General features: G+C 65.7%; 7 protein-coding genes across 9 annotated transcripts in view; 2 read left to right on the forward strand and 5 right to left on the reverse strand.

The window, feature by feature from the left end:
• Window positions 1-2,942: 2,942 nt before the first annotated feature.
• On the reverse strand, window positions 2,943-9,776 carry TRIM11 (tripartite motif containing 11). Of its 2 annotated transcripts, none has more exons than XM_055125496.1 (6): window positions 9,309-9,776; window positions 4,820-4,915; window positions 4,347-4,574; window positions 4,100-4,122; window positions 3,933-4,033; window positions 2,943-3,770 (listed from the first exon to the last, which is right to left on the reverse strand). In XM_055125496.1, exons 1-6 carry the CDS (start codon window positions 9,714-9,716, stop codon window positions 3,223-3,225), a joined length of 1,404 nt encoding a protein of 467 aa, XP_054981471.1. In that variant the 5' UTR covers window positions 9,717-9,776; the 3' UTR covers window positions 2,943-3,222. The 2 variants fall into 2 exon arrangements, with proteins under 2 accessions (XP_054981471.1, XP_054981470.1); XM_055125495.1 differs by having other exon boundaries at window positions 4,347-4,577.
• A 62-nt stretch (window positions 9,777-9,838) lies between these two features.
• On the reverse strand, window positions 9,839-14,932 carry TRIM17 (tripartite motif containing 17). The gene is made up of 6 exons (XM_055129333.1): window positions 12,491-14,932; window positions 11,964-12,059; window positions 11,648-11,878; window positions 10,916-10,938; window positions 10,732-10,832; window positions 9,839-10,639 (listed from the first exon to the last, which is right to left on the reverse strand). Exons 1-6 carry the CDS (start codon window positions 12,917-12,919, stop codon window positions 10,098-10,100), a joined length of 1,422 nt encoding a protein of 473 aa, XP_054985308.1. The 5' UTR covers window positions 12,920-14,932; the 3' UTR covers window positions 9,839-10,097.
• A 2,036-nt stretch (window positions 14,933-16,968) lies between these two features.
• LOC101555392 (histone H2A type 3) lies at window positions 16,969-17,967 on the reverse strand. The gene has a single exon (XM_004611500.2). The coding sequence runs from the start codon at window positions 17,895-17,897 to the stop codon at window positions 17,505-17,507; it is 393 nt and encodes a 130-aa protein (XP_004611557.1). The 5' UTR covers window positions 17,898-17,967; the 3' UTR covers window positions 16,969-17,504.
• Window positions 17,968-18,042: 75 nt separating this feature from the next.
• Window positions 18,043-20,140, forward strand: LOC101555650 (histone H2B type 3-B). The gene has a single exon (XM_055129097.1). The coding sequence runs from the start codon at window positions 18,196-18,198 to the stop codon at window positions 18,574-18,576; it is 381 nt and encodes a 126-aa protein (XP_054985072.1). The 5' UTR covers window positions 18,043-18,195; the 3' UTR covers window positions 18,577-20,140.
• Window positions 20,141-21,307: 1,167 nt separating this feature from the next.
• On the reverse strand, window positions 21,308-21,688 carry LOC101555906 (histone H2B type 3-B). Its single transcript, XM_004611502.1, has one exon. The coding sequence runs from the start codon at window positions 21,686-21,688 to the stop codon at window positions 21,308-21,310; it is 381 nt and encodes a 126-aa protein (XP_004611559.1).
• Window positions 21,689-23,577: 1,889 nt separating this feature from the next.
• Window positions 23,578-24,887, forward strand: RNF187 (ring finger protein 187; the record flags this gene model as incomplete). Its single annotated transcript, XM_055124759.1, is given in 5 exon segments — window positions 23,578-23,752; window positions 23,755-23,934; window positions 23,937-24,031; window positions 24,133-24,257; window positions 24,259-24,887. Coding segments are annotated over 5 exon segments (726 nt in total), but the record flags the coding sequence as incomplete, so codon positions are not given.
• A 127-nt stretch (window positions 24,888-25,014) lies between these two features.
• ZNF496 (zinc finger protein 496) overlaps window positions 25,015-25,758 on the reverse strand; it is a 7,398-nt gene continuing 6,654 nt past the window's right edge. For both annotated transcript variants that reach the window (XM_055127473.1, XM_055127472.1), the window contains exon 9: window positions 25,015-25,758. This exon is cut by the window's right edge and continues 476 nt beyond it. In XM_055127473.1, coding sequence (XP_054983448.1) covers window positions 25,591-25,758 — 168 coding nt within the window. In that variant the 3' untranslated portion in view covers window positions 25,015-25,590.

Below are 25,758 nucleotides of genomic sequence, written 5' to 3' on the forward strand. Positions count from 1 at the left end.
TCCCCTGACCACCACCAGGGATTCCTGAGCACGGAGCCAAGAGTAACCTCTGCACAGTCCCAGCTGTGGCCCCAAATCAAAACAAACAAAAAGAGTAAAAATTGCTCAATGTGTCCGAGTGCTATGTTGCAATGTTGGTACTTTAGTACGGGGTTACAGACATAATACCCTGAGGTGAGCTTATTTCCCGGCGGCTCAGAGGACGTGCCGGCGAGCGCGCGGCCGCCTCTGGCCTGCTGAGCCGCCACGCACACGGCTGAGCAGTGCCAGCCGCCCACGGCCACGTGGGGCACAGGCAGGGTGGGATGCGGCTGCTCCACCCCCCAGCTCTGCCGGCCTCTGTCCTGAGCGGGGCAGAGGTCAGGAAAGCCAGAGATAAGGCCGAGGCCAGCCGGGGCGCAGGCCAGGGGCACCCTTGCCCTTTGCCCGCAGCAGACGCCGCCCACCCTGAGCAGAATGGAGGCAGGACAAGGCCACGGCGCGTCACACGGCTCCCTGGGAGGCCCTGGCGAGCACCCACGGGGGGCGCCCACGGCTCTGGGAGGAGGGGGCGGGGACCGGGAGAGCCAGGGGGCGCACCGGCAGGGGTCCCCCTGCCCCCAGCCCTGGCCATCACGTCCTTCTGCCCCGGAACAGCCTGGCCCTCACACCGACTCAAGCACTGAGGGCAGAACCAGCGCGCCGCGCCCTGCCCGCCGGCCTCTGACGTGGACCCGGCCTGCCCAGGCGTGCCCGGCACGAGCACTGCTGGGTGGGCCGAAAGCAGCCCAGACCTCCCTGACCTGCAGTCAGAAACTGCATTTTATTTTTGCTTCTGAGCCACACCCAGCAGTGCTCGGGCTGTGCTCCCGGGGCCCAGACGTGGGCTGGCCGAGGGCAAGGCAAATGCCCTCCCTGCTGTGCCGTCACCCGGCCCCAAAAACGTAACCGTAGTTATTTATTTGCTGCGAGCTGACCCACAGCCAGAGCCTCTTGGAGGGCCCGAGCCCCAAGGTCACTCCGAGCGTGGCTCTGAGCTGGCTCTCGGCAGGGGCCGCGGTGAGCCCAGGCCTGTGCCCTGCCAGCAGGCACAGCTGTCACCCCCCCCCAGCTCAGCGGGCCCCTCTCGGTCCTTCTGTGGCACAGGGGCCTTGCTGTGGCCTGGACAGCTCAGCCACGTGACCGCAATGCCCCCAGCAGCCAGAGCCGCAGGCGCCCCGTCCCTCCCTGCACTGTGCCAGATGGACACGGGCACTCACGCAGGGCTGTCCTGGGCACCTCGGGGCTCCTTTTCTGGGACTCACCCCAGCAGAGGCAGGAACAGCCCCGACCCTCTGGGCCCAGGGCACGTGCCAGCGGAGCCTGTCCTGTGCCTCACACAGCCCCGGCGTGGACATCACCGCAGGGTGGGCAGCGGCCCAGTGGGGCAGACACCTGGCAGGGTGAGTGCTCGCTCCCAGTCTCAGGCAGGCGTATGCCCTGCACGTGGCCAACGCAGGTTTGATCCCCGGCATCCTGACTCCCCCCAGCTCCGCCAGGAGCAACCGAGCACCCCAAGTCACACAGCAATTCTCAGGAGGCCTGGGGCCACTCTTCCCCTCCTTCCACTCCGAGTCCCAGACTCAGGAGTGCCTGGAGGTGGCCGCCACCACCGAGGGGGCAGGTGCCGTGGAGAGGGGTCGGGGTGAGCCACGTGCGAGAAGTGCCCGCGTGCAGCCCTTCCCAGACGTCGCCGTGACGGGGAGACTGAGGCGGGAAAGGGCAGGCCCTACCGCACGCTGGGGTCAGGCTGGCGGTGGGCCTGGCCCGGAGGCCCAGGGCTTACGAGAAACCCCAGCACTCAGGCAGTGACCTCCGGGCACGTGGCCGTGGGCTGGCCCTCGGTAAACAGCCCACTTACTGACGGGGAGTGGGAAGCAGCTTATCTCTGGGCACGGGCTGGCGGGCTCTCTGTGGGCGGGTAATGGGCCGCCCCAGCCTGGCCTCTCCCGGACTCACGCTGCCGCTGTCATGACGTCATTGGCGCCAGGTGAGCTCAGACTGACCACCTGAGCCCAGGGCTCCCCCCGCCCCCAGGGCCGGGCCGAGGGCCCCCAGAGGGCGTTGGTGCCAACGTGCCCGCCGGCCCTTGTGCGGGCTCCCAGTCCAGGGTGCCCTGGGAGACTCAGGCGTCAGCGGAACCAGGCCCCAGCGGACAGAGCTGGACGGCAGCTGTGTCCCCTGCCCTCTGCGGGCAGACAGGCACATCCCGCTGCACGGCAGGCGGCCAGAGGGGCCCTGCCAGGGGCGACATGAACTGTGATGCAGGCGCACCTCGGGCCCACCCGCCGGCTCCCCCACTTTGGCCAGGACCCCCACCAGGCCCATCTCTTCTTTTCGCTTCCTTCCTCCCACTGAACCTTTTTTGGTTTTGAGCCATGCCTGGTGGTGCTGAGGGCTGACTCCTGGCTCTGTGCTCAGGCGAGCTTAAGGGGTGCCAGGGATGGAACCTGGGTTGGCAGCGACCCCCACCCCTGCGACTTGTACTATGGCTGCAGCCCCCAAACCTTCTTATTTTTGCTTTTTGGGTCACACCTGGCGATGCACAGGGGTTACTCCTGGCTCTGCACTCAGGAATTACTCCTGGCAGTGCTCGGGGAACCATATGGGGTGCTGGTAATTGAACCCGGGTCAGTTGCGTGCAAGGCAAATAAATGCCCTACCCGCTGTGCTATGGCTCCGCCCCCCAACCTCTTTTGACAGCCAAGAGTCGCCCCAGCAGGGCTGCGGGCCCTCCAGTGTGGCCCAGGGGTGGGGCATGTGCCCAGTGCCCACCCTCTGGTGGCCGTGTCCCTCTCTCGGGCGAAGTGCGTGCTGTGCCCTTGGAGGGGACACTGCCTGGCAGCCTCCAGGCCTCAGCTGAGCACCGAGACCAATCCTGCCCCCCGCCCAGCCCCAGGCCGGCCCCGGCTCCGACACGGTGGTGACAGACAACAACTTTATTCACTCGAGAACCACCCTCCCTCCTGACACGACCGGGTCCTGGGTGTGGGCTGTGCCCGGGTGCCCTTGTGCATGGCGTCCGGCTCTGGTCCCCTTAATCCACACGTGCTCACCCTGCCCACCCTGCCCTCGGGGTGCCCTTGGGCCTCCGCGCCCCCAGGCTGGGCACGGTGGCAGGGCCCCAGGCCCGGGCGGGCTGGCGGGGCCGCGGGGGCAAGGCGGCTCGGGACACTTGACTCGATGGCCCCGGCAAGGCTGACCTCACTGGGGGGCCAGAGCGTCCCCGGGCCCACACTTGGGCCTGCAGATGGTCATGGGGGTCGGGCTGCTGGACAGCGGCGAGAAGAGGGGACGCAGGACCCCCGAGAAGGACGTCTCAGGGAAGGTGTACAGGAGCGACCCATCGGTCACGCTGTAGAAAGACAAGTGTCCCGCCTCGTAGTCCAGGAAGACGCCGACGCGCCGGGGCGGGTCCCTGAGCGGCGAGAAGGCGCGTCCCGAGGAGCCAGAGCAGCCGCCCAGGAAGGCCAGGACCCAGAAGCCGTTGCCAGCGAATAGCTCGCCCCTCTCCTTGCGGTCGGCGTCCTCCCTGCAGACGCCCAGGGCCCAGCTGGCCCGCTCCCCCACCTCCACCTCCCAGTAGTGGCGGCCGGCGCTCAGCTGCTCGCGGCCCAGCACGCAGGGCCCGGGGTCGAAGCGCGCGGGGCTGTCGGGCAGGGCCTGGCGCAGCTCCCCGCGCCGCACGCTCCTGCCGTCCTCCGACAGCACCAGCTCGGGGTTGGCGGTGTCCGCGTCCAGGGTTACGTCCCCTGCAGACAGAGCCCAGGGTCAGCCCGGCCGGCACTGGGCCTGGCGCACAGGGCCGGAAACCCGCTTTCCACACGGCCTCCGGGGGAGGTTGCAAAGTGTTCCGGAACGCGGCCGTGGGCCCTGGGTCCCTACTTGCCTGGCCGGCCCGCGCAGACACCCACCTCGGAAGCGCCGCAGGACCTCGAGCAGCCCCGGGACCCGGCACACCGTCCGCATCTCCATGGGCACCACCTCGGGCGGCTGCAGCTTGAGATCCTGGACCCTGTGGGGGCAGCGGGCCGTCACGCCCGGCCCCCGCCTGCCCCCGCCCCGGGCGGCCGGCGCCTACCTGCACAGCGTGTCCCTCACGTCCTGCGGGAGAGAGGTGCGTCAGCGGGCATGGGGCCGAGCCGCCCCCGCCAGCCCGAGCCTCCGGGCACACAGTCCCTGCCCATGGCGGGCGAGGGCCTTCCTGGGGCCACAGTGACCGGCCCCCAAGCAGCCGGGCTGTGCCGCGTCCCTCTCCCTCCTGCCCGCCGCCCCCTCCCCGGGCCCTACACCACCAGGCCAGCTGTCCGGCGGCGGGCCCGGCTCACCTGCAGCAGGCCCAGCGCGGGCAGCTGGCAGCGCCCCTCCAGCTCAGCCATGAGCTGCGCCAGCTGCGTGCTCTGCTGGCCCAGGCGGGCCGCGCTCTCCCGCAGGGGGGGCAGCGCCTCTAGCTCCTCCTCCTCCAGCGCCCGCAGCAGCCGCCGCTCCTCCTCGGCCAGCAGGTGGCGAAGCCGCTCAAACTCCCCCACCACGTTCTGCCGCTGGCTCTCGATCATCTTCTGCGGGCGCAGGGTGCGGTCACCTGCTGCCTCCTGTCCCCCCGTCCCCCACGTGCCTGCCACAGGTCAGGGCCCCCAGGGTCAGGGCCCCGACCCACAGGTCAGGCCCCCCGGGGTCAGGGCCCCCCCAGGGTCAGAGATCCCCCAGGGTCAGGACCCCCCCAGAGGTCAGGCCCCCCCCCCCGGGTCAGGCCCCCCCCCCCCGGGGTCAGGTCCCCTGGGGTCACCCCGGCCCCACATGCCTGCCATAGGGTCAGGGTCTCCTCGGCCTGGGCCTGGAACAGCAGCGCGTCCTCCATTTGCTTCCGCAGGTGCTCCAGAGACTTCTGCAGCGTCCCCTGCAGGGGAGAGGGCAGGTGACCGCAGGACCAGGGACCGCCCAGCCACAGTGACCCCACTGCCCTCGCCCACTGAAGCCCCTGGGTGTGGCAGACGGGAGGGCCCTGCGCCACGCTGAGATGGCCGGCACGGACCTCTGCCCCAGGCCCGGGCTGTGGGCCCTGCAGGGTGACCAGTAGGGTCACCGGTCCCTGAGGCCCCCAACGGCACCGACATGGAAATCCACAACTAGCCCAACTGAGGCGCTAAAGGCAGGAGGGTCTGAGCGCTGGCGCGAGTGACCAGAGCTGGAGGGCAGGGGGTGGACACTGCAGGCCCTCAGCACCAACCGCGCCTTTCTGCGTCCCAGCTGAACTGCGGAAGCCCAGGGGCTGCCCTGGGCCAGACAGCGGCTGGCGTCCCAAGAGGGGCCACTGAGTCCTCAACCCTCCTGCACCCACTGGGCGGCCAGTGCCAGCGAGGAACAAGGGCAGGAGTGGACACCAGCCCGTCTCTGGCGCTGACTGGAACAGGACAGGGATAACACGCCGCGCCCCCCCCCACCGTGGGTGGCGGAGTATCTCCCTTCAGTGGGTGACTAAAGGCAGCCAGCCCTGACCCCAAGGGAAAGGTCAGGCCCTGCACTGTGACACGGATGTGACACGATGTGATGAAGACGCAGATGCCAGGACACAGGGACACAGCCAAAGCAGAGTCGAGAGGAAGCCGGGCCAGAGGCAGTCCAGCAACAGGGCACCTGCCTGCACACGGCTGACCCACAGGGCCTGGAGCGCTCCAGGGGCAGCCCCATGCAGAGCCAGGAGTAAGCCCGGGACACCTCCAGCCGGGCCCGAACAAGAAACCACCTGAAGGAGCTCAGAGCAGGCGAGCACTTGTCAGGAAGGAAGGAAGGAAGAATCCAGGTAGCAGAAACTCAGACGGCGAGGAGAGGCCAACTAGGGGAGCCAAGGCAGGAGGAAGGAGGAAGCACCAGGGCAGAGGCGAGAGATGCGGACGGGCGCCGGGACAGTGGCCACCAGGTGCAACCCTCAGCTCCACACGGACAGCCTGGGTCCCACCAGGAGTGATCCCCGCGCAGAGCCAGAGGAAGCCCTGAGCATCACGGGGCGTGCCCCCCAAGCCAGACCACCCAATGCATGCATACGTCAGCAGAAGTTAAAGAAACGTAAATTTAGGGACTGGAGCAATAGCACAGCGGGTAGGGCATTTGCCTTGCACGACCGACCCGGGTTCAATTCCCAGCATCCCATATGGTCCCCTGAGCACCACCAGGGGTAATTCCTGAGTGCAGAGCCAGGATTAACCCCTGAGCATCGCCAGGTGTGACCCAAAAAACAAAACAATTAAAAATAAATAAATAAATAAATAAAAAAGAAGAAACGCAAATTTAGGGGCGGGAGCAATAGCACAGCGGGTAGGCCTTGCACGCGGCCAACCCGGGTTCCATTCCCCCCATCCCATATGGTCCCCTGAGCACCGCCAGGAGTAATTCCTGAGTGCAGAGCCAGGAGTAACCCCTGTGCATCGCCAGGTGTGACCCAAAAAGCAAAAAAAAAACCCAACCAAACAAACAAAAAAACCCATAAATTTAACAGAAAATGCAAAATAACAAAGCCAAAAGCTGTTATTTTTTTTCCTCCTCTTTTTTTGGTTTTTGAGCTGCACCTGGGGATGCTTGGGGCTGACTCCTGACTCGGGGCTCGGGGTCACTCCTGGCGGACTGGAGGGGGCTCAGGATGGAAGTGTCCACAGCAAGCGTCATACCAGATGTACTATTTATTGCTCTGGCCCCAAGAACAGATTTGCAAGAGTGAAAGATTGACAAACTATTAATGAGACTCACAGAATGAAAACCAAACCAAAGCCCCCCCCCCCAAAAAAAAGCGATTATCACAAGATAATCAAGAAAGCCACAATGTCATCACCGAGGATTATGAAAATCTTTATGCCAGGAAACCGGAGAATTAGAGGAAAGGGATAGATCTGGGGTTCCCTGGCGTCTGAGGCTGAGTCGCCTCGCTGGGGACGTGGGAAGGGAAGCAGTCTCTCCAGAAACAAGCCCGTCTCTCCAGAAACAAGCCCAGCCCCGAGCGGCTCACTCAGCTCTTGCATCCAAATCTGGGGAAAACCTGCTCCCAGTCTCTCAGGCTCTTCCAGAGTCAGGGACACAGGAAGCCTGCCCAACATCACGCTGACACCAAAACCAGAAGCCACAGCCCCGTACCCTGACCAGACTTTAGCACACCAGACCCAGCGGTCACCAGAGGCATCGGACACCACGGCCAAGCAGGGCTCATCCAAGGGGTGCAGAACGCCCTGCATGCGGCCGGCACGGGTTCGATCCCGGGCAGCCCAGATGGTTCCCCAAGCACTGCCAGGAGTCAGCCCTGAGCACCGCCAATGTTACCCAGCTATGGGCAAGACGAATCACGCCATTCGCAGCTGGGTGGGCAGGTCTGGAGAGCCCCGTGCCGAACGGAGTCGAAGAACCTCTCACGGACAAAGCCGGGGGCGGGGTGTCCTGGTCTTGCACGAGGCCACCGGGTTTGATCCCCGGAACCCATTCAGTCCCCCGAGCTCCTCCAGGATGGAACCCTGAGTGCAGAGCCAGGAGTCAGCCCTGAGCACCGGCGAACACGGGGGCAAAACCAGAAACGAGCCAGCTGCCAGATACCGCTGCACGGGCTGGGGCCCCGGCTCCGTCTCTGCCATCACCCACAGTCCCGAGACTGGCAGAGGACCCCGAAAGCCCCTAAGAGCCCAAACAACGGAGCGCGAGAATGAGGCAACACACTCCCTGCCCCAAACGATGCCAGTGTGTCCTTGAGAAATCCGGCCAGACAGGGCATGGCCGGCGGGAGCATGGCCGGTGGGCCCCCGAGAGGGAAGTGCCCTCTGACTCCATGGCCCCAGCCAGGCGCTCAGGGGAAGGGCACGGACGCTCATCTGAAAGGTGCCCAGGTGCCCACCACAGCAGCCCACGATCAGCACCTGCGGCAGGCAGCCACCAGGGTCGGTCCCCCAGGCCCGCCAGGTGTGATTCCTGAGCTGAGACAGAAGCCCTGAGCACCCTGGACATGGCCCCCACCCAAGACAGAGCGGAAGAGAGCAGGAGAAGACAGCAGGGAAGACGCCAGCTCTCGGCACCCCAGAGGGGCCCCGTGCAGTCAGGACACGTCCTGAGCACCATCGGGTGTGGCCCCAACGCCAAAGTGAATGTCGAGCGATAAGACATGCAGATGGTCAACGTCAAGAACGTTACCAGCAGGGAAATGCCAACCAGAACAGCTGACCTGGGAAACTGGCACAGCGACGGAGGAGAAAGCCGCCAGTGCTGCTCAGGGCGGAGGGGCTGGGCCCCGCGGCCAGCAGAGGCCAGAGCCACGCCACGGGGTCACTCCTCGCAGGGGAGAGGAGATGCTGCACGACGTGGCTGCCGCCTGATGGGAGTACGGCGGCTGCCAAGTCTGAGGGGAGAACGGCCTCTCCCTGTGGGCACGTGGGCACACACAGGGCCCCAGCGACAGGGCAGCGGGGACGGCAACTGCCTTGCATTGTGACTGGCCCAGGTTCCCTCCCCTGCCCCCGACATGGTCCCCTGAGCACTGTCAGGGGTGATCCCTGAGCACAGAGCCGGGAACAAAAATAGACACGGTGGGACTGGGGGCCAGGACAGCGGGGAGGGCAGGGGGCCAGGGGAGCTGGGGCAGGGGGTTACCCGGAGCACAGGGTGGCGCCCGGGCCTGGCACCAGAGGGGGCACCAAGCAGCAGGGGCACCAGACGCTGGCTGACCAACGGAACTGGAGAGCGGGAGAGCAAAGGGACCGTAGGGGTGCAGAAACGACGGCCTGCAAGCGCGTGGCCTCCGATGACCACCCCGAGGGCCAGTGCGAGCCACGGGCGGAGAAGCCCCACCACTGCCCGGGGGCGCCCGGAACCTCCCGAGGGTCGCAGCACCCCTTTCCCCTGGCGACCCCGCGTCCCTGCCCAGCGTGGACCCCCCACTCGGGGGCAGGCCAGGCCCCCGCTGGACATCCCGGCTTCACACTGCGGTGGGGCCGTCACGGTGGGACCTGGCGGGCGCCGCGGCGCAGAGACCCCAGTCTCCCGGGAGACCCCGACCCCCTGCCGCCCCCAGACTCCCGCGGCCCGAACGCCGCGCCCCCGCCCCCATGTCCTGAGACCCCCCCAACCCGCCCCGCCCCCCTGCAGCTCGCCCCGGCCCCCGCCCCCGCCCCCCTGCAGCTCGTCCCCGCTCCCCGCCCCCCGCCGGCCGCCCCCGTCCCCCTGCAGCCGGCCCCCGCCCCCGCCCACCTGCAGCTCGTCCCCCGCTCCCCGCCCCCCTGCAGCCCGCCGGCCGCCCCCTGCAGCCGGCCCCCGCCCCCGCCCACCTGCAGCTCGTCCGCCGCCTCCTGCAGCGGCCGCACGCGGTGGCCCCGGTGCGCGCCCGCGCGCTCGCACGCCCCGCACAGCAGGCGCAGCTCGTCGGCGCAGAAGGCGGCCAGCGGCTCGCGGTGCGCGGGGCAGGCGCCCTGGGGCACGGGCGAGGGCGGCCGCAGGCGCCGGGCCAGCTCGGCCATCTTGGCCAGCGGGCGGTTGGGCCGCAGCGAGCGCTGGGCCGAGGGCGCGCGGCACTCGGGGCAGGCGTAGGGGCCCTCGGGCCGGCCCCAGCAGCGCCGCAGGCACTCGCGGCAGAAGTTGTGGCCGCAGTCGGTCATCACCGGGTCTGTGAAGTAGTCCAGGCAGATGGCGCAGGTGGCCTCCTCCTGGAGGTTGGTGGACAGGTCGGGGGCGGCCATGGCGCGGGGGGCGCGGGCGCGGCGGAAGCGGCCGCGGGGCGACGCGGCGGCCCCCGCCCCGCCCCGCCCCGCCCGGATTGGCCGCGGCGCCCCACGTGCCCGCGGAAGTGCCGCCGCTCGCGGTCCGGGCGCCGCCGCGCGCCGGCCGCCTTTCGGTTCCGCCCCGGCGAGGGCCGCGCTGGCGCCCGCGTGGCCGCCCGCAGAGACGCCCCCCCCTCCGGAGCTGGCGCCCCACGGGGTCTAGACGATGTGGGTCCGGAAGCCCCCGCCGCGTTTCCCCCGCAGGGTCGGCGCACTCGCGGGCTCATCGCGTCCTGCTTTATTCGTGGTCAGCCCCCGCGTGCCCGCACGTCCCCGGACGGGCTCTCCCCGCCCCCCGCCCTAGCCCTTCACCCACAGCGTCACGGTGGACACGACCATCTGGCCCGACTTGGGGGCGCCCAGGCAGAAGAAGGGGCGCAGCGGGCCGGGGAAGGCGGCCTGGGCGTAGGTGTGCAGGTGCGCGCCGTCGCGCAGGCTGTAGAAGGACACCTCGCCCGCCTCGAAGTCCAGGAAGACGCCCATGTGGCTGGGGGGCTCGGCGAGCGTGACCGGGGCGCGCGCTGGCCCCGCCGCCGCCGGCCGCGCGCCCGCGGACAGCTGCACCACCCAGAAGCCGTTCTCGGGGGACTTGGGCACCCGCTCGCGCCGGCTCACGTCGTCGCGGCACACGCCCAGCGCCCAGGGCGCCTCTCCGGCCAGGCTCACGCCCACCTCCCAGTAGTGGCGGCCCGACGAGAAGGCCTCCAGGCCCACGGCGCACGGGTAGGCCAGGAAGCGCTCCTGGCCTTGGCCCGGGCCCGCCGCGCTCAGGTAGCGCCGCTGCCGGCTCTCGTACAGCAGCAGGTAGGGGTAGGCCGAGGCGGGGTCGGGCAGCACGTGGTCTGCGCGGGCGGGAGAGGGGCGTCAGTGCCCCGACGCCCGCCCCCCCGCCCCCCGCGCCCGCCGCCCGCCCCCGGCCGCGGGGCTCCCTCACCCTGGAAGCTCTTGAGCACGTCGATCTGCCCCGGGACCCGGCAGACGGTCCTCAGCGAGGCGGGCACCTTCTCGGGGTACTGCACGCTCACGCTTTTCTTCCTCCAGCGGACACAGGTCTCACTGTCCCCCGGCCCCACGCAGGGCCCGCCCGCCCGCGCCACGCCCCCGGGGCGACCACATACCTATCCGGGGGGTCCTTCATATCCTGGGGAGAGGGTGGGAGGCGCAGAGTGAGGCCCCCCATCCCCGCCCCTGCCCCTCGCCCTCCCTGGCTCCTGAGCTTGCGCCACCCCCGGTCCTGGCTGTGTCCCCGGCCCGAGTCCCCCTCTCGGGAACTGTGGGGAGAGCGGCGTCGGGAGGGACCCTGGGCATTCAGTCCTGCAGGGTCCGGGCTCCTGCAGTCAGCCCCGAAAGGGAGTCCGTGGGCGCCTCCCGTCCCCGGGCTACCCGCAGGGTAGAGTGTCCGGGTGTCCCCGCCCCCATACACACACGACACCCCGAAACTCGTGCGCACGCGACAGCGAGGGCCCAGGGTGCCAGATGGTGCTCGGAGGACTCAGCTATTCTGAGTGGGGGGCGGGTCTAAAGGGATCCCCCAACAGTGCCCCGGCAGCCTCTGGTCACTGCTAGGCCGGGCGGTGGGGGGGGGGGGCGGTGCAGGGATGAGGCATGGAACTGAGGTGCAAGCTGGACGTTGTGGGGGCCCTCCCAGTGCCAGGGCTCAGCTGGACCCCCACACACTGTGTGCCGGCCTTTGCGGCCCCCCCCCCGCCCCCGTGTTTGAGTAGTGGAGAAACGCCCCCCTGGTGTCGGTGGCATCCCTGTCCTGCAGTTCAGGCTGTGCGCATGCGGGAAAGACCAAGGTGGAATAGCGGGTGCGTGACCGGCTGAGCCAGGAGAACACGCCCCCTCACCTGCAGCATCTGCAGAGGCGCCTGGCCCTCCTGGTCCTCCAGCTGCAGCAGCAGCGTCTCCAGGGCCTGCCCCTGCTGCTCCAGCGCCGACCTGGCCCCCTGCAACCGCGCCTCTGTCTCCTCCTGCTCCTGCTGCAGCTCCCGCAGCAGGCGGCCCCGCGCGTCCTCCAGCAGGACGCTTACCTTCTGGAACTCGGCCGTGATGCGCTCCCGCCTCTCCTCCACCTGCTCCTGGGGGCGGCGGGTGAGCAGGGGCGGCCCCCACCTGCGAGCCCGCGGGGCCTCCGCCCCCCGGCCAGGGCCCCCGGGCACCTGCCTGCCACGCGGCCAAGCTCTGCTCCTTCTCCGCCTGCAGCTCCCGGGTCTTGGCCATCTCTGCCCGCAGCTGCTCCCGGTCCTCCTTCAGCCTCTGCTGCGGGGAGTGGGCCCCCGCGTGGGGGCGCAGCTGTGGGGCGCCGCCCCAGGCACGCCCCGAGGCAGGAGGGTCCCTCTGGGCCCTTCTGTGACAGCGGAGCCTTTGAAACCCGGGGGCCCCTGTACCACCCCCTCACATCACATGAGGCAGACCGAGTCCTCTGGTAGCTTCCCCAGGGCCAGCTGTGGGGGCCACGTCCAGCCCACGGTCGCCCTGACCCCAGCGTGGTCAGGTGAGGTGATGAGCGTGGTTTAGGGTGTGGCTCCCGCATGGGAGGGACCCCACAGGGCGAGGTCACAGGGGGCGGGGTCTGGGAGCCAGAGGCCCTCGCTGCAGCCTGACCCACACCGCCCGCCCCTTCGCCCCTTCCTTCACCCGCTTGTCTCTCCCAGACCAGGTTGAGGCGGGCCCGGGTGGGCGGGGCCCACCTTGTACTCCTGCACGACCTCCTCGATGGGCAGCACCATGTGCGCGCGGTGCTCCCGGGACTCCCTGCACACCACGCAGATGGGGCCCTGGTCGTCCTGGCAGTACAGCTTCAGCAGCTCCTGGTGCACGGGGCAGAGCTCGCTGCGCTGGTGCGCCGGGTGCTGCCGGGCCATCTCGGCCACCTTGGTCAGCAGGCGGTTGGGCCGCAGGCTCCTCTGGGGGGACAGCTCCCGGCACTCGGGGCAGGGGAAGGAGCCCCGGTGCTTCTTCCGCCCCTTCTTTCCCTTGGCCTTCTCCCAGGTCAGCCGGATGCACTCGCGGCAGAAGTTGTGGCCGCAGTCGGTCATCACCGGGTCGGTGAAGTAGTCCAGGCAGATGGAGCAGGTGGCCTCCTCCTGCAGCTTCCGGGCCAGCTCCACCGCGTCCATGGCTCCTGGCGGGAACAGGCGCCCAAGCTCAGGTTGGAACCAGAGGGTGCGAGCGGGCCCTGACCTGGGAGCGGACAGAGACCCTCACCCCGGCCTCGTCAGAGTCCGCAGCGTCCAGTCAAGCCCCAGCCCAAACCTGAGGGTCCTGAAGACAGGTGGGCAGCGAGAACCCCCATTTATCAGCCCCCCACACCGCAGTGGTCTTAAGCCCCTCCCCCCCTCAGTGTGCAGCAAGGGGCTGAGCCAAGGCGAGGGCTGGCCCCGTCTCCGTAGCCTGCGCCCCCGTCCCAAGGGTGCCCGGGCCGAGTCCCCCAGGCCCGGCAGTGGCGCGGCTCCCTCCTGTCTCTCCCCACCCGCGGCCTGGGTCGCGTGTCCGCGCGGGACCGCTGCGCTGGGCACCCCCACGGGAGCCAGGGGGTTGGCGCACAGGGCGGCCGCGGACCTGGACCACCCTCCCCTTCCTCCCCTCCCGGGCCCGCACCCAGCATGGCCACTTCTGGGAAGCAAAGAGGCGCCGGAGCGCGAGCCCGGCCAGGGCGGAACCGGAGCCGGACCAGAGCCGAGCGGGGCTGGGGTCCGGCCGGGCCTTTGTGGCGTCAGCAAGGCCGGGGCGCCTGGACGCGGTGCGGGGGAGGCGGAGCGCTTGGTGCTGGGCGCGGGCGAGGAAGGGCACGGGGGACAGGATGGAGGACCGCGCGCCCGACGCGTCCTACCCCTGCCCGGACCCCGCCCCGCCTCCCCAAAGCACGACTGCGCCCTTCGCAGGTGGGGGGGCGGGGCGGCAGGACCCCGGGGGCTTCCCCGACTTGGCAGAGCCCAGCAGGGCAGCGCCAGGACTGCGGGACTGCGACACCCTCACCTCCGCCTTCAGACACCCTCACCTCCGCCCTCAGACACCCTCTCCCTGGCCTCACCTTGGGCCCCAGCAAGCCAGTTCTCACGCCTAGCTCCCAGCGGCCCACTTCTCTGCATCTCCCTGCGCCCGCTCCTGTGGGAGATCCCACCCTTGGGCAGGAAAACCTGGCAAGGCGGGTGCCCCGCACTCACCGCCCCAGAGGTGGGCGCCACCGCACCCACTGCCTCAGAGGCAGGTACCAAGGCAAGCACCCTGCTCCTGTACTACCGCTCTGGCCCCCGGGGCAGAATCTGGAGGACCACAGTCGCCCGGTGGACAGGCTTCGGGCTGCATGACCCCGCCAGCGAGCGCCTGGCAGCCGAGGGGCCTTTTCGCCCCACGTTCCCACTCGTGACGAGGCGCCCGAGCAGACACGCAAACGCCGTCTGGGCTCTGCAGGGCCCTCAGCCGCGCCCAGCTGCACTAAGGCGGCATCTCGCACCCCTGCAGGCTGGGACGAGGGAGGAGCGGTCATCTCTGGAGGAGCACCGCGGGAGGGGGGAGGACGATCCGCCGCGTGCGCGGGAGGGCCCAGCTGACCCTCGCCCTGAGGCCCGCTGGACGCCTGGCTGGACGCAGCGCGGGCTGGTGTTAAGGCGCCAGGCGCACAGCAGGCACCGTGTTGCAACAATGTTGCAGTTTTACTTGACAGTCCCAGGCATTTCACTCAGCAGAAGAAATATACATTTTGGGGAGGATCACGTGACTGTCTCCGGAGGTTTTTGTGTTGTGGCCCACTGGAGAGCTGCCTTTTCAACCCCCTTTTATTTAGTAGGTTGATGTACTAGCCAATGATATTCAGCCACGTAGGCAGAATATGCAAATTAACTTAGCCAACGGAAATAGTATCAAAGTCAGTTAAAGTAACAGTAACAGAAAACGTTTACATTCAGGCCTAGCTAGGCCTGAGATTATGGGATGTTGTATACCAACACACTGGCCCTTCTCACGCCGGTCCTGCCTCACTGGGGTTGCTGCCTTCCCACGGTCGGCCCACGCGACGCTGGAGGAACAGCACTCTCATTGGCTCGTGGGGTGCTGGGGGCGGGACGCCTGGCCTCAGTCTGCGGCCCCAACAGAACCTACAGCGTGGGTCCAGTGAGTTTTATTCTTTTTTTTTGGCTTTTTTTGGTCACACCTGGCAATGCACTCAGGAATTACTCCTGGCGGTGCTCAGGGGAGCATATGGGATGCTGGGAATCGAATCCGGGTCGGCCGCGTGCAAGGCAAACGCCCTACCCGCTGTGCTATCTCTCCAGCCCCTCCAGTGGGTTTTATCTTTGAACTGTCACTTGGTGTTTTGGCCTTTGGGTCACACCCGGTGATACTCAGGGGTTACTCCCTGCTCTGCACTCAGGAATTACTCCTGGCTCAGGGGACCGTGTGAGATGCCGCGGATCAAACCTGGGTCAGCTCCATGCAAGGCAAACGCCCTCCCCATTGTACTATCGCTCTGGCCCCTGGGGGTGTCACTTGCCCCTGCACAGACCTCTGCTCCCCACAGCACTCCCCTTCCTTTCACCCAGGGGCAGGAATGGGAAGAACCTTTTAGAAGCCTGAGGTGGGCATTTGACTTTATGTGGTGACAGTGTTGAGATTCCCCCTGCCCTGGACAAAGTGCTCTCCCATGCCTTCTACTCTGAAGAACAAAACCAGAAACTGGAAAGTAATGAATTGTGTCACTCAGATGAGACTCACCAATCTCCAGCATAAAAACACACATACACACACACACACACATTTTTTCTCTCTCTCTCTCTCTCACACACACACACACACACACTCACACACACTCACACACACTCACACACTCGCTCCTTGCCTGGGTCTTACCCAGAGGCGCTAGCCAAGTTGCATGGCCGAGCAACATGCCCAAAGCGCAGGAGAGCCTGCCCAGAGTGACGACCACTTCCCTCAGCAAGAGTGAAGAAAGTTCCACACTTTCTGAGCTGTGGGTCATGACCCCATTGGGGACTGTGGAACTGAATGTGGGGTTGAGAAAAAAAAAATAAGAGATGAGAAATCAAACACACGCCGAATCTCTCTGAGATATGTCTGACAATGCTCAAACGTGCTGTACTTCCCAGGGGAAAAAGGGATCACAGTGGGAAGAGCTTAAGCCCTGATCTCCGGCGCAGAGAAAAGCAGCAAACCCGAGTTGGTTCGGCTGGCTTTGGAAAGGGTCTCCAGAGGCAGTCCAGAGAGATGTCTTGGTGTTAGGGCAGAGGGGGATGCCATACAGTCCCGCCCCACTGTCAGCCCTCCTGGGCCCTGAGCTGAGGTAGCTCCCTGGGCTGCCCCAACAGATGGCCACAAAGTGTGCGTGGGGTACCCGCAGGGATTTGCTGGCTCCTGCTTTGGAGACCAGAGGGACCCTGGAGGGGACCCTCGAGTCCGATGACTGCTGGGAAGGGGCTGAGGAGGGGGGATGCTGCGCCCCCTGCTGGCTCCCGGCCTTTGGTCTTGGGGCTCGGGTTTTGCTCCTCTTCATTCTCCACCCAGAGGAAGCGACCCCAGTGGACCCTGGGGTTCCATTAACCTGACTGCACCCCTGCTAAGTGGGGGGGGGGTGTGACTGGAAGCAAAAAGCCTCCAGCCGGGGACTTGCTTTCTATCTTTCCTACAGGCTTCCAGATGCTCAGCCTCAGGTGCTGCCAAGGACCCCCCCTCCCGAGTACCTCCCTTCAATAAGCTGAGTAGTACCGAGTGTTGCTGGTTTGAATTCAGAGACCAAAACACTGGGGCCAGGTGACAGTACAGCAGTTAGTGCTAACCCTGCAAGTAGCTGACCAGGGTTCCATCCCAGCATCCCGTAGGGTCTGCCGGGCACCGCTGGGAGTAACCCCTGAGAACGCCAGGTGTGGCCCCAAGGCAGCAAAAATTTAAATTGCAGAGCTCAGATTTTCTGCTTTTTTCTTTTACTATTCAACATCCACCTGATTTTATGCGTTTCTTGAAACAGCCCCGACCAGCAGGGAGGGTGCTGCTAACACCCCACTCTCAGCTTGCCTTGCACTAGCGTTCTGGGGCTTTCCAGCCAAGCTTCAGCATAGAAAATGGTGCCCACTGTTGCTTTCTGAAATAGCACACATATTGCATCACCTGGTCCTTTGGACATCCACAGCACACTTACTAAATTCACATTGCTTTGTCAAACTGCATAAAATTACTTTATTCTGGGTTTAGCAATCAACTAAGGGAATCTTCGAACGTTTGGCCAATCCAAACCCGACCATTTTAATTCCTCCGAATATCCAACTTACAATGACATTTCTTCGAAAGCTTCTATCTTGAGGTAAGTGCATCAGGGGTGTGTAGAGCTACGCCTGCCAGGCCCTGGGCTTGATCTCCGGCAAGATTAAAACAAAAAAACCCAAAGAAACGTATCCGATCATCCACCCCCTGACACACAGCCCTGCCCCACAAGGCTGATGCGACCGCCTCAAGCCCCCTAGACCGGACCTTTAGAAAGCTTGACCGTTTGAACTCAGTACACTAGAAGGACAGGACCTCCCTGTGCTGCTCATCAGCGGCAGACTCCTCATACACGTGGGTTCCCCGCGCCTGACTGCGTGCACCCACGGGCGCCCCGCGTGCGGCTCTTTTCTCGAGGCTGGGGTGGCTCTGAAAAGAGCCTTTGATGTCTCTGGGCCCGGCGGGGCCGGGCGGGCGCGCGCGCGCGCGGCGGCCTCACTTGCCCTTGGCCTTGTGGTGGCTCTCGGTCTTCTTGGGCAGCAGCACGGCCTGGATGTTGGGCAGCACGCCGCCCTGCGCGATGGTCACGCGGCCCAGCAGCTTGTTGAGCTCCTCGTCGTTGCGGATGGCCAGCTGCAGGTGGCGCGGGATGATGCGCGTCTTCTTGTTGTCGCGGGCCGCGTTGCCCGCCAGCTCCAGGATCTCGGCCGTCAGGTACTCGAGCACGGCCGCCAGGTACACGGGCGCGCCGGCGCCCACGCGCTCCGAGTAGTTGCCCTTGCGGAGCAGCCGGTGCACGCGGCCCACGGGGAACTGCAGGCCGGCGCGGGACGAGCGCGACTTGGCCTTGGCGCGCGCCTTGCCGCCCTGCTTGCCGCGGCCCGACATCCCGGCGCGAGCCGCGGGCCACGCGCGCCCAGGACCAGCGCCGAGACAGCGCCGCGCCGCCGCGGCCCCGCGCTTATATGCGCTCGGGAGGGCGGCCGGGCGGCGGCTTCCGATTGGGCCGCGCGGGGAGCCAATCGGAACCGGAGGCTGCCATCCCTCATTTGCATGGGGCGGTCCCGCGGCGGCGGCGCCCCGGAGCCCGCCCTATCGGGAGCGGGGACACCGGAGCCCTCATTTGCATACAGGAAGTACAAATAGCGGCGTGCGGCGGCGGCGCGGCCGGTGCCCAGCCGGCGTCATGCCCGACCCGTCGCGCTCGGCGCCCGCGCCCAAGAAGGGCTCCAAGAAGGCCATCAGCAAGGCGCAGAAGAAGGACGGCCGCAAGCGCAAGCGCGGCCGCAAGGAGAGCTACTCCATCTACGTGTACAAGGTGCTCAAGCAGGTGCACCCCGACACGGGCATCTCGTCCAAGGCCATGGGCATCATGAACTCCTTCGTCAACGACATCTTCGAGCGCATCGCGGGCGAGGCGTCCCGCCTGGCGCACTACAACAAGCGCTCGACCATCACCTCGCGGGAGGTGCAGACGGCCGTGCGCCTGCTGCTGCCCGGCGAGCTGGCCAAGCACGCCGTGTCCGAGGGCACCAAGGCCGTCACCAAGTACACCAGCTCCAAGTGAGCGCGCCGCGGCGCCCGCAACCAAAGGCTCTTTTCAGAGCCACCCACACGGCCGAGGAAGGGGCTGAACACGGTCTCACGACGCCCGAACGGCGGGTCCGAGGAGACAATGGGCGAGGGGCCTTGTGCGATTCCAGCGCCCCCCCCCCCCCGCCCCGCGCCTCCCTCGTCTCGTGGGTGACGCCCCGGTGATGTCACCCAGCACCACTGGTCACGCGCCGGCGCTGCATCCCTTCCCGCATCATGTTTTGCCCCAGAAAAGCAGATTTACTGGGTCTAGGAGCTCGAAAGAGAGGCACAGGGAGGAGTAGGCTCTGGCCCCGCCCCTGCTGCAGATTTAGTAGAGGTCAGTTTAAGATGAAACTACGTTTTTCTGTACTAACGGGCTTCCTTCTCCAGCAACATCCTCGGGCGGAATTGGGCACTCATTGGGAGACAAGTTGGGTAAGGGAAAGAAAGCACATCTAGCCTTTTTGTGATCTTTTTTCTTTTGCCCTATTTTGGGGCAGGGAGCCCCTGCCTAGTAATTCTCTCTTGAGAGGTTCAACAAGAGGGCCCAATTCACCCTTTCATTTGTAAATAGGATTTTACAACATATGCTGATGGAGGTTGTAGACAGTGCAGTGGGGAAGGCACTTGCCTGCTTGCAAATGACCTGGGTTCTATCTCCAGCACCACAAATAAGCCCCTGAGCCCTGACTAGAGTGATCACTAAGCACAGAGCCAGGAGTCAGTCCTGAGCATGGCCAGGTGTGGGCCCTGAACCGAAATAGTTAAAACTTCTGGGTCATAGAGTACAGGGGTTAAGATAGTATAGGCGCTGACCTTGATGCAGCTGACCCTGGATCAGTGTCTGGCATAGCCAGATGGGACCACACACATTGGTGCTACTCTTGGTTCAGTGCTCAGGGGACCATACAGTGCCAGCATTGAACCTGGGCCTTCAAGCAGTCAGAGCCTGTGACCCAGTCTGTTGAGCAATCTCTGGCCTCAACAATGAGGTATGAGGCATTTTACATGATTTTTTTTTTTTTTGGTGTGGGTACAACTAACAGTGCTTGGGGCTTACTGCTGGCTCTGCACTCAGCTCAGGGATCACTCCTGGTGGACTCTGGGACCATATGGGGTGCTGGGGATCAAACTCAGGTCAGCTGTGTACCAGGCAAGTAAGTGCCCTACCTGCTAGACTATCTCTCGGGCCTCTTGGCTGCAATTTTTTTTGGGTCACACCTGGCAGTGCTCAGGGGTTACTTCTGGCTCTGCACCCAGCAGTTACTCCTGGTGGTGCTCAGGGGATTGTAGGGGATGCTGAGGATTAACCTGGGTCAGCTGCATACAAAACAAGCTCCCTACCCACTATACTATCTTTCCAGCCCCGTTGGCTGCAAATCTTTGGTCATATGTTAATTATGGAGTAAAGCAAAGATTTTGAAGGGAAAGCTGTCTTTTTTTTTTTTTGCTTTTGGGTTGCACCTGGCTCTGCACTCAGGAATTACTCCTGGCGGTGCTCAGGGGACCATATGGGATGCTGGGAATCGAACCTAGGTTGGCTGTGTGCAAGGCAAATGCCCTACCCATTGTGCTATCACTCCAGCCCCTAAAAGATGTCCTTTTAAGAAGGAAAAGGGCCTGGATTCCCAGCATCCCATATGGTCCCCTGAGCACTGCCAGGGGTAATTCCTGAGTGCAGAGCCAGGATTGACCCCTGTGCATCGCCGGGTGTGACCAAAAAAAAAAAGAAGAAGTGAAAGGGCCAAAGAGGCAAAGGGGCTAAGGTGCTTGCTTAACCCCAGGGTCCATGGACCCCTGGCACATGATGCCTCAGCAGTGCTTCTACCCCTTCCCCTCCAAGGTCCAAATGTGGGGGGGGGGGATGGCTCAAAGGGATGGAATGCAGGGAACCCTGGAGAAGACCTCAAGTCACAAGCAAATTAGCTCCCAAACACCAATAGGCATGACCCCAAAGCAAAACAAACAAACCTATCCCCAGATGGGGTTGGGGGAGGGAGCACACACAACAAAAACATCCAAATACCCCAAATCCCATGAGTGACTTTCTTGCAAGGGAAGAGGGTAAATATGGGGGAGCAACAAGCACAGCCCCAGCTGCTGGGCCTGTCCTTTGTGACCAGGCCACACTAGGACTGTATGTTTCTAGTACAAGTACAAGGCCACCGACACGGGAACCCTAGGTAGGCCCGCCTGCCATCCAGGGAGCTGTCTCATCCTCGCTCCTACTCTTACAAAGGCCCAAGAATTCCACCTAGTAACGCTGGTTGAAAAACATTAGCATATATCTTTCAGCTTCAAGAACTGGTACCACCTAACTTCAGGCATTTTTGCTGAGGGATGAAGGCGCAGACCGGGAACTCCCCCACCGTTTTGATCACTCAAAGGGCAGAAGGGGTGTGGAGAGGGAGGCTGTGAGGCTTCCCCGGAGGGGATCTTAGCCCTATCCCGCCCAGGCTGACGCCATCGCCAGGAGGGCCCTTCCGCGACCACCCAGGTTTCTGGCAGGGGGTGAGGCGAACTGAACCGGTAGGTATTTGGGGTTCATGTGCCCCCAGGAGCCCAGCTTTTCATCAGGCCTGCGTCCCCAACATGCGAGTAGTCCGCCTCCCACCCCCCCAGCCCCCCGCAGTGCCGGTCTCGGCCAGACCAGGTTGCAAGCTCCTTTTTGAACCCGGAGGTGGCTCTGAAAAGAGCCTTTGGTTGCGGGCGCCGCGGCGCGCTCACTTGGAGCTGGTGTACTTGGTGACGGCCTTGGTGCCCTCGGACACGGCGTGCTTGGCCAGCTCGCCGGGCAGCAGCAGGCGCACGGCCGTCTGCACCTCCCGCGAGGTGATGGTCGAGCGCTTGTTGTAGTGCGCCAGGCGGGACGCCTCGCCCGCGATGCGCTCGAAGATGTCGTTGACGAAGGAGTTCATGATGCCCATGGCCTTGGACGAGATGCCCGTGTCGGGGTGCACCTGCTTGAGCACCTTGTACACGTAGATGGAGTAGCTCTCCTTGCGGCCGCGCTTGCGCTTGCGGCCGTCCTTCTTCTGCGCCTTGCTGATGGCCTTCTTGGAGCCCTTCTTGGGCGCGGGCGCCGAGCGCGACGGGTCGGGCATGACGCTGGCTGGGCACGGGCGCGGCCCGCGCGCGCGCCGCTATTTATCATCTCTATATTCAAATGAGGGCTCCCGGGCCCTCGCGCCCGATTGGACAGCAGCCGGCTCCGAGAGGCTATGCAAATAGGGGATGCCAGCTCGTCCTTTCTATTGGCCCATAGTCCGGCCAATCCGAAGATGCCGCAGGCGCGCCCGGGTCCGGCGGACACCTGCGTGCGGACCTCCCTCTGCAGCATCCCGGGGAGGGTCCCTTTGTTCAGCCAGGAGTCTGGACACACGTATGCCCGCGCCCCCAAACACGCAAAACCGCGTCTTAACCCCTTGGCACGACCTTCTCTGGCTATAGGGCAACAGAATGGGGGTGATCCTGAGCCCCAGGAGCAGGGAGGAGCGCGGCACGCAGCCCTAGGGAAATTGGGATGGCGAGTGCCAGCTGCCCTCTTTACCCTCATCTCCCCTCCCGCCCTCACAAAGCCAATGAGATCAATTCTTTCTCGAATCCAAGAGTAAATGCAAACTGTGTTTTAGGAAGCACTGGAAAATATATTAAGGTTCTTACATGGAGTGGAGCAACGAGGCAGACGTAACTGGTTTGAAAGCAAACACTAAACCCTCCTACCAGCCTATTATGGCGATCGCATCTGTCTCCTAGCTTCTCCTAATTAGGTACTATTATCACTCCCTAATTATCCATCAACACAGGATTATGGAAGTCAATAATTCCTGAGCTGCCCCTCCCCCTTAAGTTAATTCCTATATACAAGAGGCTGACTTGTCCCGTTAACTTCAGATAGAAACAGAATGGTAGGAATACACATTTTTCAGCTTCACCTGGGAAGCTCGGTAGAAATACAGACTCCCGGGCCCTCGCCCAAAGGTTCTCCTCAGAGTCTGCGCCTTGAATAGGCCTGCGTGCACGTCACCACCTGCAGTTCTGTGCGGTCCGGAGGCGACCTGAGCGACGGGGGCGCATATCCCGAGCGCCAAGCGGACCCTGCATTTCCCAGCTTTCAGCGTCGCCTCGCTCCCCGGACAAAACGGCTCACCTAGTCAGAGGCGTTGGCCGGGCACTTTCAGGGTACCAACAAAGGCACAGATTTGAAGAACCCCAGACGGGATGCTTTTTGCCCTGGAAAGCCAGAGAAGGAGCAAGATGGGGAGAGATACCTGAGCGGCCCGACCCCTCCTGGGTCATCATTTACGTTTCTGCGCTCCCCCCCAACCCCCCCGTTCAGGGGGGCGGCCGGGGCAGCCGCAGGGAAGCGCTGTGAGTGGCCGTGGACGCTGGCCGCGAGCGGGGCGGGGCGCGCAGGCGTGGCGCGCGGGGGACCCACGCAGCCGTTGCCAGCCCCGCCTCAGCCTCGCGCGGGCGTTGAGCGGCCGGCGGCTCGGGTCCTAGCAGCTTACCAAAGCCGTTTCAGGTGCCGCTCCGCATAATACCGTGGCCTCTCCACGGCTCAGCTGTATCCAGAGCGACGATTCCAGTAGGATTTCCGGGGTGCAAGGACGCGGGCCAGCGGCGCGGGCCAGAGCGTGGAGCTTCTGGCGGCGGGCGCCAGGCCGACTGGTGCGCACCTCTGCCAGGACCTGGCACGGAGCGCGCCGCCTGCGACAGCGCCCAGCGCATCCTGGCGAGGTCCCTGCGCGGAGTGCGCCGCCGCCGTCCCCCGGACGGTGTGATCGCGCCCTCTGGGGGTCCCGCCGCCGCCCGGACCGCGCCCTCCCGGGGTCCCGCCGCCGCCCGGACGGTGTGACCGCGCCCTCCGGGGGTCTTGCCGCCGCTCGGATGGTGTGACCGCGTCCTCCGGGGGTCCCGCTGCCGCCTGGGCGGTGTGACCGCGCCCTCCAGGGGTCCCGCCGCCGCTCGGATGGTGTGACCACACCCTCCCGGGGTCCCGCCGCCGCCCGGACGGTGTGACCGTGTCCTCCGGGGTCCCGCCGCCGCCCTGGCGCTGCCCGCCCGCCCCGCCCCGGCCGCCTGCGCCCTGTGCCAGCGAGAGCCTCGTGCGCCCGTGCGCGCCGACTGCGGCCACCGCTCCTGCCGGGCGTGCGCGCTGCGCGGGTGGCGCGGGACGACGGACCCTTCCCGTGCCCCGCGTGCGCCGGCCGCGGCTGGCAGCGCGCCGTGGGGCCCGGCCGGCCGCCGCTCAGCCGCCGCCTGCTGGCGCTCGAGGGGGCGGCCGCGGCGCCCACGCGCGACGACGCGGCCTGCGAGGCGGGTGCGGGCCCTCTGACCGGCCCCTCTCCCAGGACCACAGGGGCTCGGTGGAGGTCGTGCGCGAGGACCCGAAGGACGCGCGGGACATGCACGGCCAGGCCGAGTCCGCCGCCGCCGTGTGGAAGGCAAGTGGCCGCGGGCCGGCTCCCTCCTCCCCGCCCCCGACGTGGGGCGGCCCGCGCGGCGCGCCCGGGGGTGCGCCCGGGACACAGGGGTCCCTCCCCAGGGCCACGTGATGGAGCGGAGGAAGAAGGCGCTGGCCGGCTACCGGAGGCTGCGGGCGCCCTTCGCCGAGGCGGAACAGCGTTTCCTGCGGGAGGCGGCCCACGACGACGGGGTCCGGGGCCCACCGACCCCGGCGGCGCTTCCGCTCCCTGCTGCAGGCCGCGTCCGAGCTGGAGAGGCGCCACCGCAGCCTGGGCCTGGGCATGCTGCTGCAGGTGGGCCGCGCCCCCGCTCTGCCGCAGGCCGACGGGAGGGCGAGGGCGGGAGGAGGCGGCTGAAGACCCTGCTCCCAGCCTTTCCAAACCCTGGCAGACCTCGCTGCCCGCCCCCCCCCCCATACCAGCAGGGCTGGCTCTTCGCTCTGGATGGGTGGAGGGTGCAGCTCGCCCCCACCTCACCCCTGCTCTCTCTGCAATGAGGCCCCACCCCCGGCCGGCCACAGGTAACTCCTGCAGCATGCGCGACTCCACCCTCCGGGCCAGGCTTCCGCCCCATCCACTGTCCCAACCCCTCTAAATCCAGAGGAATGGAGACCCCACCCCAAATCACGTGTGCGTCACCTCATAAAGCTCTTGTGGCTGCAGGTTCCTGGGGTCTGTCTAGACTTTCGCCCAACAACCCCACCCGCACGTGCTGGTCATTAGGGGAGGGGAGTCGGATGATGGGCCGTGTATGGCCGCAGAGGGGCCTCTCCCACCCGCAGCCTAAGGCCTGAAGCTGTGAGGGGCAGCCCCCTCCCCAGGCAGGGCTCTGCAGGACGAGCCTGGGTGTGGACCATCACCCAGGGCTTCTGTGCTGCCGGGGACCAAGGTGCTGACAGGGAGTGAGTTCTAGTCAGACCAGGTGGGGGAGCGGCCGCGGAAGGAAGGAAGACCCACTCGCATACCTTTGGGGCTTGGCCGCTGGTTTTATTTCATGGCCGCTTTGGGGCTTGGCAGTCTGAATGGACACATCCACTGACCGGCTGTGGGGCCCCAGCGGCAGGACTGCGCCAGATTAGGACAGCAGTGGTGGCGGATGGCGCAGACCTGCCCCGGGCACGGCTGGACCCCCAGGATGTGGCCAGGATGCAGGTGCCAGCCTCAACGGGGCCTCAGCACCTCGTCTGGGAGATGCTGGCATGGGCAGACGTGGGGGGGCATGGGTACCGGTCTCCGAGGCAGCTGAGGCTGGTGTACAGGGAGATGGACCCATGGGGGCAGGGCCCCCTAAGGACCCGCAACCTGGTTCCCCACTGCCCCTCCCACCTGCCCACGAGCTGTCACAGAAATGACAGGAGAGACTGAGGGACAGCCTTGTGCCGGCGCCTGAAACATGGTCACTCCTCCCCTGGCCGTGGGCACGGCACAGGTGTCTGGCCCAGTGGGCAGGGCTGGGCCCGCGCCAGCATGTCCCACCTCGGTGCTCCCGCCCCGCCCGGGCTGAGGAGGAGCGGGCGCCCCCTGCGGTGCCGGCGGGCTCAGTAGGAGTTGAGGGCCTGCTTGGAGCGGCGCCTCATGTGCAGGCGCTCGTGCCGGAGCAGGTTGTAGTTGTGCAGGAAGCGCTTGACGCAGTAGCGGCACTGCAGCGGCCGGGCCGGGTCCTTGGCGTGGGCGCTGCGGTGGCGCTCCAGGTGGTCGGGGCGCTG

Source organism: Sorex araneus, chromosome 2 (assembly GCF_027595985.1).
Source record: "Sorex araneus isolate mSorAra2 chromosome 2, mSorAra2.pri, whole genome shotgun sequence".
Classification (NCBI taxonomy): Eukaryota; Metazoa; Chordata; class Mammalia; order Eulipotyphla; family Soricidae; genus Sorex; species Sorex araneus.